The 11,341-nt window shown below is 44.1% G+C and overlaps 1 protein-coding gene across 2 annotated transcripts in view; it reads right to left on the bottom strand.

Annotated features, from left to right (window-relative positions):
- Window positions 1-2,165: 2,165 nt before the first annotated feature.
- BRINP2 (BMP/retinoic acid inducible neural specific 2) overlaps window positions 2,166-11,341 on the bottom strand; it is a 93,547-nt gene continuing 84,371 nt past the window's right edge. For both annotated transcript variants that reach the window (XM_070396267.1, XM_070396266.1), the window contains one exon: window positions 2,166-11,036. In XM_070396267.1, coding sequence (XP_070252368.1) covers window positions 9,920-11,036 — 1,117 coding nt within the window. In that variant the 3' untranslated portion in view covers window positions 2,166-9,919. The remainder of the gene's footprint in view (window positions 11,037-11,341) is intronic.

Here is an 11,341-nt window from a genome sequence, read left to right as displayed (position 1 = left end):
GGAATGATTCACTATTGCAAATTTAATCAAGTTAGTGGCCCCAGTTGCACTTACTATGCCGAATGTGATTTTACTAAAGCAGATTAATATAGCCTCCAACACATATTAAATAACCACTGATTGATTTGGTAAGTGCCTTCTTTTCCATCCCTATAAGAAAAGAGGCTCAGAAGCAGTTCATATTCATGTGAGATGGACAAGAGAACACAATTATGGTCTCATCTTAGATTATGGTAACACTTGGACCTTCAGTCATAATATTGCTAGGAGGAATATGGAATGTCTAACATTCCACAGAACCTCACATTGACCCATTTTATTGACAATGCCATGCTTATCAGCCCAGATGAGCAAGAAGTGGCAAGTATGTTTGTACCTTTGGCAAAACACATGTGCTCCAAAGAGTGGAGATGAGAGATTCAGAGCACCAGCTTATTAATGAACTTTTTAGGGATCCAGAGTACTGGAGAATGCCAGAACATTCCATCCAAATTAAACAACAAAGTGTTGTCTCTTACACCTCCCATTACTATGAAAGTAGCATAAATCTTAATAGCCTTTAAAGGTTTTGGAGGCAGCATATTCTGTACTTGGGAGTATTGCTCTGTTTCATTTGCTGGGCAACTCTGAAGGCTCTGAGCTTTGAGTTATGTTCAGAGCAGGAAAGAGCTCAACAGACAGACCAGACTATGGTAAAGTGGTCTTGGCATTTGAGCCATATGACTCAGGAGACCCATAAGGTACTAGAGGTATCTATGGTAGGAGAAGATAGTGTGTAGAGTTTATGGAAGACCCAATAGAAGAATCACAATGTAAACCTCTGGGGTTCTGGAGAAAAATCCCTGCCATCTACAATAGAGGACTATCGCCATCAAAAAGCAGTTACTGATGTGCTACTTGGCTCTGGTAAATACAGAGCTTCTGACCATGAGATACCAAGGGATTCTGTGAATACATTATGCATCATGAGCTGGGTTTGATCAAAGCCACCAAGTCATAAGGCGGGACCAGTCCTACAGCAATCCATTCTAAGATGGATATGGTACAGCTAAGGTTGGAACAAGCAGAGAAGGAGAAAATGCATAAGATAACCAAGCAGATGACCCAGAACCTCCATGCCATCCATTCATGCTGCACTAGTGTATCCCCCACAGCTCACATTGGGGGCTTAATGGGAAGATCTTTATGACCAGATAAGAGAGGAATAAAAAGGCCTAGGTTCACTTATAAGGTGGCTTTAACGGACAATGATGAGGGGAAATCCTTCCAGCAGACAGAGTTTTGATGCTAGGTTCATCAGTTTTGTGTAGAAAGAGAGGTGGCTTGAGGTTATACATATATATATATATATATATATATATATATATATATATATACTCATGGACAGTGGTGAATGGCATGATTGGTTGGTCAAGGCCCTGGAAGGAGAAATATTGGCAGATTAGAGACAAGGAGGTCTAGGAAAAAGACATGTGGATGGATCTATGGAAGTGGAAGCATGAAGATTTTCAAACTGTATGTTAACGTTCAGCAGAAAACACCTACCATGGAAGAGCTACTGAACAACTAGGCAGAATGACTTGGTCAATTGGTGAAAAAGCCAATATCTGTCATTGGCCACTCTGGTGCCGGCCCAATGAGAGTGTGAACTAAATAGCCATGGCAGCCAGGATGTGTTCTAATTTGTTAAGGCTGATTCAGTTACCACTGCTGTTTAATGGTCCTTGGAGGCAGCTAAAAACTTTGGAGATGGGCTATGAACAAACACCTGGATTATTGATTATTTTCACCTTTTCATCATTTTAGCTTTTGGATGCTTTTATGTATCCACAGATAATGCTGAGAGAGATATCTTTTTCTGTAGGCCAACCTGACTCGAGAGTAAAATAATTTTCTCAAGTGCTCCTGGTCAGAGCATAAAGGGGAAGTCCTCCTGGCCCCACAGGAGACAGCAAGAGCAAGAATGAATCTTCACAGCAAGAGCAAGAAAGCATTGGTTGAGGTCGAGTCATTAAGAATAACGGGAATAGTAAAACTACATTTGGAGATGAGTTGCTCCTATATAAAAAATGTTCTAAGGAATCCACAGCAAAAAACAATAACTGTTAGAACTAATAAAGCAAGTTTAGCGATTGTAGTTGTATACACAGTGAACAATCCAAAAGTGAAATGAAGGAAACAATTCCATTTATAATAGCATAAAAATGATAAAATACTTATAAATAAATTTAGCAAAAGTAGTGTGAAACTTTTAAGGCCAAAAACTACAAAACACCATTAAAAGAAATTAAAGATTTGAATGGAAAGATGTTCCATGTTTATGCATCAAAAGACATGGTTATGATGGCAGTACTCCCCAAATTGATGTACAGATTTAACACAATCCCTATCAAATCCCAGCTGCCTTTTTGTTTGCAGAAAATGGCAAGCTGAACCTTATATTCATATGCAAATACAAGAGGCCCAGAATAGCCATAACATCTTGATATGGAAAAACAAAGTTGGAAGATATATATTTCCTGATTTTAAAACTTATTACAAAGCCATAGTGATAAATACAGTGAGGTATTGTCATAATGAGAGACATATGGATACATCAAATCAAATTGAGAGTACAGATATCAAGCCATACAATTATTGTCAATTAATTTTTGACACATGTGCCAAGACAATTCCTTGGGGGAAGAAAAGTCTTTTCAACAAATGTGCTGGGACAACTGGATATCCACATGCAAAAGAATGAAGTTGGACCCCTGTCTCACACCATGCACAAAATTTAACTCAAAATGTATCAGAGGCCTAAATGTAAAAGCTGGGACTCTTAAAACTTTTTTAAAACTCTAAACTTTCTTCTTAGAGTTTCTTTCTTTTGCATTTCTAAAACACTTCCTTCTTAGAAGATAACATAGGCATGAATCTATGTGATGTTAGGTTAGGCAGGAGATGTGTAGACAGGACACCAAAAGTAAGCAGCAAAAGAAAAAAATAGACTTTATCAAAATTTTAAACTGTTGTGCTTCAAAAAACACTATCAAATAAGTGAAAAGAAAATCCACATAGTGGGAGAAAATATTTGTATTTGTAAATCATATGATGTTTATGCATCATATATATTGTATGATCACACTTATATGAAATGTTCAGAACAGGCCTCTCCATAGAGACAGCAAGTAGATTTAGTGGTTGCCAAGGACTGGGAGTTAGGGAGGAATACAGAGAGATTGCTAATGGGCATAAGGTTTCCTTCTTGGTTGATGTAAATGTTCTGGAATTAGATAGTGGTGATTGATGCACACCCTTTTGAATAAAAACTACTGAATTGTACACTTTAAAGTAAGGGTGAACTTTATGGTATATGAATCCTATCTTAATAAAGCTGCTATTTGATAAAGAAGAAGGAAGAAAGTGAAGGGCATTGACCCACGAGGCCGGGTTTAGAATGTGAACATTAAGCTGAACCATCATCATGTCCTTGAATATGTGCCCAGATATATGCTCTTCTTAGAACATTTTCTCCACCTTTCTGCCTACCCAAGTCTTATACTTCTAATACAACTGGAATAAAAACTCTGCCTCCCTCATGTCTGTATCTAAAAAACGTATGGCAGTACTACGCCCTGGCTCCTCATCAAAGAATTCAACCAGGAGTTGACTGCAACCTGGAATTTGCTAAAAGTGCAGTTAATATGCACTATTGGAAAGGGACAGTCTAATGGGCACATTAACTAGCCATTGGCTTAGGTACTCCATGCTCGATCACAGTAATAAGTTGCATCATCAGAAACAATGAGCTTGGGCCGCACGACCTAGCCAGCCACGGGCATTTTGGTGAGGAGTGATGTTATAATATTTTATTCTCTGCTTTTATAGAGGGTCTGTATAAAAAATATCCATTTGAATGGCTTATCTAAGTCTGCCCCAAAATTGTAATTGAAGACCTTTTTTATTATATTATCCAATGACCCTTCTGTAATGGCCCAGGTGATAAATATCTCTCTGTTACCAGGAAGAGGTTTCTTCAGCAAGTGAATAACATGGATATTTCTTTGCTTTTCCTTTGCTTCTCTTTCCTTCCCCTCCCTTTCCTTTTCCCCAAACATAGAAAGTATCTAATGCATTAAAAACAGCCCTCACTTACTGAGCATGTACTGTGAACCTGTCGAGATCCTTTACATGTCTTTCCTTATTTGACCATCACAACATCCAATGCTATACAGACTGCTATTGTCCCTCTTACACAGATGTGCAGACTGAGGCTGAAAAAGATTTGATGACATATCCCGCTTCTCCCAGTGGGTAAATGACAGAGGCGGGATTTGAACCAAGGTAGCCTGACTCCATAAAGCATTCTAAGTCCAGCTTCTGTTTTCACTGAGCTGTACAGCTTCTTCCCTACCCAAGTTTCACTTTTTAAGTCATCTGCAAAAATGTTGAATTAAGGGAGTGTGCCTACTAAATACACGTTTGCTTTATTCCTCACATCTACTGGCTGAAAATGCTCAATAAATAACATTGATTGATTCATTCCTCCAAGTTCTGAGATCCTTGGAAGAATGACCCTCCATAAATTCCGGTGGCTATTTTTATTAATGATGCAAGGGTAGTAGTAATCATACAGGCTGAAGGGGAGGAGGACAGAGCTGAAAACAAAAGCGATTCATTTTATTTCTTCGATGAGGTGCCTGGAGGTGCAGTCTGAAGTCTGGGGCCTCTGGGTGCTTGCGCATTGCTGGTATAAATTTAATCGTCTCGTCTGATGTGTGTTTCCACAGAGTGGCAGGTACTCCCTCTCCCACTTCTGAACAGATTTACTCTGATAGGCTTAGGGAAAAAAGACCTTTTACTCTGCCAGCATGATTTAGCCGGTCGGTGGGACTGCTCTGCTGTAAACGCATTCATAAGCAAGCTAGCTCTCAGTCCACAGAATTTTGATTTGGTTGTTTCCTTTCTTTTCTCCCATCTCTGTTTTTTTACCCTACTGGTACATAGAGGTCAGGCACCTGGCTCCTAATTGGTTGAAAGATGAAAGGCCAGTAGAGCATCAAGATTTTCATAAGTGAGGTCCTCACCTCCTAGCCAGACATGATTAACCTTTCTGTTTCTCAACCCCCGTGCTTCTGGGAGGCTCCTGGTTTAGAGTGCTGATGCTGCAGGAAGCTAATAGGCAGACTCCCTAAGAAACTTGCCCCTGAAAATGTGGTCCACGTACCAGCAGCAGTAGCATCACTTGGGAGCTTGTTAGATGTGCAGAATCTGGGGCCTCCCCCAGACCTGCTGAATCAGAATCTGCAGGTGAATCATATGCACGTTTAAGTCAGAAGGCACTCTTTTGAGACCATTGTACTCTCAAGAGGTGGAAGCAGCTCTGCTACTAAACAGACCTCCCATGGCAGCCCCTTGAGCATGCCTTAAACTGAATGCCTTGGTGCTGACATGGGGTTCAGGAGTTAGAAATAAGGGCACCGACCAGACATAGCGTGTGACTTCCGTGGGGCTCTGCTGCCATCCTTGCACTTTTCTGCTCTCTGGGAAGGATGCACATGTTATATGTTAGTCTTTACCTCCACTGAGATGTAAAACATCTGGATACCAGGGGTGTTGCTTCTATAGTTCTAGGAGGTTCACAGTAAGTGTCATTAGCGTCTCTTCCAGGGAGTGACTTTTCTGTGCATCATCAGTACTTTGTACATCTCTACGAGAGAATGCACCTCTCTGATTTGTGTATGCACCCCACCCCCCACATTATATTGTGCAATTCTTCATGGCCTGGAAGCATGTTTCAAAGAGTGTTCAATACCCTACACTTTAGCCTAGCACTTAAAACATGAATGAAGGAAAGTAGGAAGGAGGGAAGGAGAAAGAGAAGAAACAGGCTTGATGTTTGGAGAATTGAAGATATACATGTGTTGTGGAGAGTATAGAGCAAAAATGTGCAGGGAGGTGAGTGTTCAGAAAGAGAAAAAAAAAGAAAAATCTTAAGGAGGTGGGCATGAAGTAGCTGGGTTACAGATAAGGGGACAGGTCAAGAATTAAGGTCACTTAAATATAAATGTGGAGCCTCTATGCAAATCCAGGTCTGTCCAACTTCCCAGACTGTCTCCTGGGTCATACTGCTTTTAAAGGAATAGTACCAGAAGGACCCCCAGTACCTGGGTAAAATATCCAACTCCCTCATACACAGGGGAGCAAACTGGGAGAAGTGGAATGACTTGCTCACGGGTGTAGAGATGGCTGGAGGCAGAACCAGAAGAAAGGTGTGTGTCTACAGTCAGTCACACTATCTGAATTTTCCACCTGTCCTTCCAGGCCAGGAGTGCCAGCCACAGCTTTGTCTTGGGTGGCTCCTTTGGTCCACATTCTCACTCTACTGCTAGAAGGAGTGAGAACTCTGTACAGCAGAACTTGCCTCATTCCCCTTCTCTGCCATGGCCTAGACTCCGGTCATACACTTGACACGCTGACTGCACCACCTAAGCCCTTTGGTGTTGGTGGTACCCAGATACCTCTAGCCTTCACAAGAAAGTTGTTACACAGATTTGTAAAGATATTCAAACTCTAATTGGTGATCTATAGAAAACATCAATAAATTAGAGGCAGGATGTTGTAATTAAAAAACATGTAGCTGATAGAGTCATCAGGAATCCAGTAAGGAGATCCAACCTGGATGGAAATATGTCTAGGCTGTGCTAAAAGCTTGTCCCGGGAGAAACTGCAGTCTTTTTCTATTGCCTGTTAGAGAAGCTGGTTACTTTTGCTAGAACCAATACCAGGGAAAGATGTGAAGCTCTTCCCACCTCTAAGTAGTCCTCTTCTTCCCGGGAAATCGCCTTTCCTCCACCCTCACACTCCTAAGCCCCACACTGGGTGCCTGTCATCTCCCAACACCCAGATGTACTAGCGAGAGAGGTAGAGAAAAAAAGCAGATTCAGTGCTATTACCAGCTCTGCTAATAGATACAACCTTGGGCAAGTTCTGTCACCTCTTCTTCCTCACATCAGAAATGAGTTGACTGAACGACCTCTAAAAACCTTCCAGCTCCAAAAATTGCATCCTCTCTTTTGCCAGTGGGTTAACTTCTAAGATTTATTTCCTTCTAAGGGCATTTTCATTTTCATATGAAACATAATGGCAAAAAAGGAAGACCCCTCTTGTGCAAGAAAATAGACTTGCATGATGGAATTACAGACTTTGTCGATGATATTTGGGGGCAGGACATCACGTAGCAACGCATTCCATCTACACATAAGGCGGCTCTGCCCATCATGATGACTGTTTTCATATTTGTGAAAAGAAGCCAAGAACTGTATGTGAACTATCTGTGATACCCAGTATTTGAAACAGACTTCATTTACGTTTTTGGCAGTTTGAGCATGAGTAGGCCTACAGAGCATGGCATTATATTATTAGCAGCAGGCATTAAATATATTATTTAGTATTAGAGGTATTAGTCTCAAGCATTAGGACAGATTACATTTGATGTATTAGTTCTTTAGGGTGACAATTAAGGCTTGAATTCCTGATTGTTATAGCCAGTAACTGAACTGTGATTTGACTCTTAATTCCACAGGGAGTTCACCAACATTGACAACCCACTATTAATTAGTGACAATTCTTTATTTGTGATTGTATCTGGGAATAGTTGTTTCCTATCATCTGGGTACTATAAACTTTGAAAGTGACCATTTTGACCAGTGGCATCCTTTTATTATTATGGCATTTCTTAGCCTAGCTTTTTTTGAGAAATTCCATGCTGAATTCATGGTTTTAAGCCTTAACAGCCCCTTCAGGAATCCTGTCCATTCTTTATTTCTTCCTTTTCTTCCATCTGCCTTCTAGAAGCAGTCTTGGTACATCCACAGCCCTATTGATGAAGATGATCTGCTGGTTCCGTATCCCACAGACAAAGAGCTTGAGACACACCCTCCCACCCCCAAGCAAGTAGTGGCTGAACTAGAAATAGGCAATAACTGTTTGTCCCTAGTTCATCCATCACTCTGCATTCCCACCCTAGAAGACGTCAGGGAGTTGTGAAGAAAGAAATGCCCTAGGCTGCTTATCTGCCTGGGATTTCAGGTCCTCATGAACAGAGAGATGGTTCAGGGATTAAATAAAATGCTGGATTCTTCTCTATGCAGTGACAAACATGGAAGCTCTTGGGCAGATAGACATGACCATCCTCTCATTGTTTCCCAGTTCATTTTGTACCAACTGAGATGTACCACAGGTACAGAATGAGGTACTTAGTATTTATGTGGTGACTTCCGCTTGAATAAAATGGGGGTTGTCATGCCTACACATTGTGCTCAGGGCATGTGGGGAACAGACAGAGAGACATGGTTCTTTAAAAGATTTGCTGTGAAGCGATTTCCATACCACCTGGGGAAGGCACTAAGGAGAGAAGAGGCACTGCCCTGTGTGGCGTATGTCAAACCTGCTTTTCAGGCTGGGAAGGTGGTGATCAGACCGAATGGAGGAAACTCATGCCAAGTCTGCATCTTTTCTAGTGTCCTCAAAGGGCGTCCCAGACTTTAAGATCCAGAGTGTGGAACATTCTCCTGATGTCCACAGCAGTGTAAGCAGAGGTGCCCCCTTTAGCCAGCATTTGCCCAGCATAAAGGCTGCAGTTCCCCTAAAGAGCAAAGACTTTTATTCTCCTGATTTTGTACAACCCGTGTTAGTCCTCACTCCTGGGAAAAGGGAGAGGGGCAGCCAGATTACCTGGGAGAATTCTGCCTTACTCCGTCTCATTCCAATCTTTATATTCTCTCTCTCTCTCTCTCTCTCTCTCTCTCTCTCTCTCTCTCTCTCACACACACACACACACACACACACACACACACACACACCTCACACCCAGTCAAGATAGGCATGCATTCACTTGTGTATATACTAGTCAACCAGCTTCCCACACAGCAATATCCACCATCTAAGGACACCCACGTGTCACCCACAGAGCAATAAAAAAATCCAGGCAACCCAGGAAACTATACTCTTTTTTCCTCTTTTCTCTCTCATTTTCCCCCTAATAAAGGTCTTTAAAAATATATATTAAATCAGTTAAATTTTTTACTCATATGTTCATGTGGTTGGAGCAGATTGACAAGGAAAACAATCACAAAATAAATAGTTTTGTTTTTGTTTTTAAAAAAGAACATTTCCCTAGACATCATCTCTCTGACTGGACAGCTGCTTTCTTGGACAGATTGGGGGCTGTAGGAAGGGAGCTCTGGCTGGACCAGGGGTGGGACGTGGAACAAGTCCGGCCCCAAAACTGGGGTAGCCCAGGAAGCCAGGGGACCAGGGGGGAGGGAGGAAAGTGAAGGGGGAGCAAGGCCGCCTGCCCACACTGAGTGTCCTCAGTTGGTGTCACTTCCCCTGTTTCCTAAAGGAGCCGCCTGGAGGAGTAGTCAGTGTCCGGGAGGGCTCAGAGGAGGCAGAATACAAAAAGTAGGAGCCAGTGTGGGAATCACGAAACACCAAGAAACCTGGTTAAAAAGAATACAAAAGTGACTCCACAGAGGGGGAGCAGGAGCTTCCACCCCTCCCGTTTGTCCCCTCTTGCTTCCTTGAATGATAAGAATCACTTTTAAGGATTTGTTTGTTTCATGGTTTGGCTGGTTCTTTTTCTTAATCTCTCCCTTGGCTCCTCTCCTTCAACTGCATTCATTTTGGAAAGCACCGGCTTTACAGACACAAGGCTGCTGAGTTGTAGCCTCCCCAAGGGAGCGCGCGCACACCCGCGGGGTAAGTGTGTGCATGTGCAGTGGCTGTTTCTTTCTCTCCTGCCTGTGTTAGTCCAATCCCCGAGGTCTCATCTGCTGGGTGCAGAGTCTCAAGGGAGCACCTTGTTGGCACCAAGGTGAGTGCCTGGATGCATGGATCCCCTCCCTGTCCAGCACTGAAGTGCCCCCCGCCCCCATTAGCTACAGAGTTTGCCTGTCTCATACTCCACAGCATTTGGCAGCTTGGAATTGAAAGCCCTCAAGGAGGACTGGATCCTGCCCACCTCGTTGTTGGCCAGCTTGAGCCGGTGCCGGAGCAAGCAGGAGAAAAGGTCCAGCCGGACTTTGCCAGGTGGAGAAAGCTGGTTAACCCGGTCCCTAAGCTCTATGAGCTGCAAGAGGGCAGAGTCCTGGGAGCCTTGAGTGTATGGGTAATCCAACTGGAGAATTAAGTCCCGGATAGCATCTGGGTCAAAGGGCAGGCTGTACCCGAAGACCTGCAACGTGTTGATTTTCATGTAGCCCAAGTTCTTGGAGGGATCTGTCATCTCCAGGGGCTCATAGTAGATGGTCTCATTGGAGCTGTCATCCAGGGACTTGATTCGGCTCCGTAGGTAAACATGGACTGTCTCAAAGAAGGTCTTCCACCTGTTTCCCAAGGTGATCGTCCAGTTCTGGCACTGGGCAGCCGCGTCCACGTTAGTCCTTTCCCAGTCCGGGAAGTGGGCCTCGTTCACGGGCATGAACCAGCTCTCAGAGTGGCTGCCTCCAAAGGGGTTGACGTAGATGGCCATGACGGGCTCCAGGGTGCTGTTCTTGGTGAGGCAGATCTGCAGGGACAGGGCCAGCATCACATGCACCAGCCCAGGCTTGTACTTATTGCTCTTCAGGGTGAGCAGCATGCGCTTCCTCCAGGAGGGGTCAAACCAGCTGCCCAGGCGCATGTCGTTGCTGATGAAGATGGAGTGCACCTCGATGCGGCTGTCCCACTTCTGCAGCAGGTACTTCAGCTCCAGGTCCTGCAGGTCTGTCTCCAGCCCCAGAAAGTTCTCCAGGGACTCAGCCACCTCTGGCCGGCACAGCCCTTGGACCAGCACGTAGCCCGGGTTGCAGCCCCCACAGCGTGTGCTGTTGTCCCGGGCACAGTGGGCACAGGCAGACCCTTCACCCAAGGCACATGGGATGGGGCCCTGGCAGGAAGATTGGTCATAGGGGCAGCTGCAGCTGTGGCTCTGCTCCAGGAAGGTGCCAGGGAAGGTGCTTTCTCCACAGTAGAGGAAGGACTGGATTCGGTTCCACCAGAAGGACAAGGACCTTTGGGAGAGGAGACAGAAATGAAGCAAGAGTCAGAGGAAGCCACACACCGCCATCCTCCCTGAGGGTACCAGGACAGTGACCAGCAGACAGGGAAGGCGATCAGGAAATTAAAGGCCCACATTCTCTAAAAGATGGAAACCCTACTGACTAGGGCCTGGGACTCAGGTTCTGACAGATCTGCCCCAGAAATATTTGACATCAACCTTGTAGTGGAAGCCACCAAGCTCATCCCTCCCAGGTACTGCCTCACTCCCTCACTCAAAAGCCTACAGAAGCTCTGCCCCACCTTTTGTGTCAAATCT

This window comes from Myotis yumanensis, unplaced genomic scaffold (genome assembly GCF_028538775.1).
Source record: "Myotis yumanensis isolate MYYU_CA2020_CCGP unplaced genomic scaffold, mMyoYum1.0.hap1 SCAF_17, whole genome shotgun sequence".
In the NCBI taxonomy this organism is placed as follows: Eukaryota; Metazoa; Chordata; class Mammalia; order Chiroptera; family Vespertilionidae; genus Myotis; species Myotis yumanensis.
The sequence above is the reverse complement of the archived record's forward strand: the minus strand, read 5'-3'. Positions and strand labels throughout refer to the sequence as shown.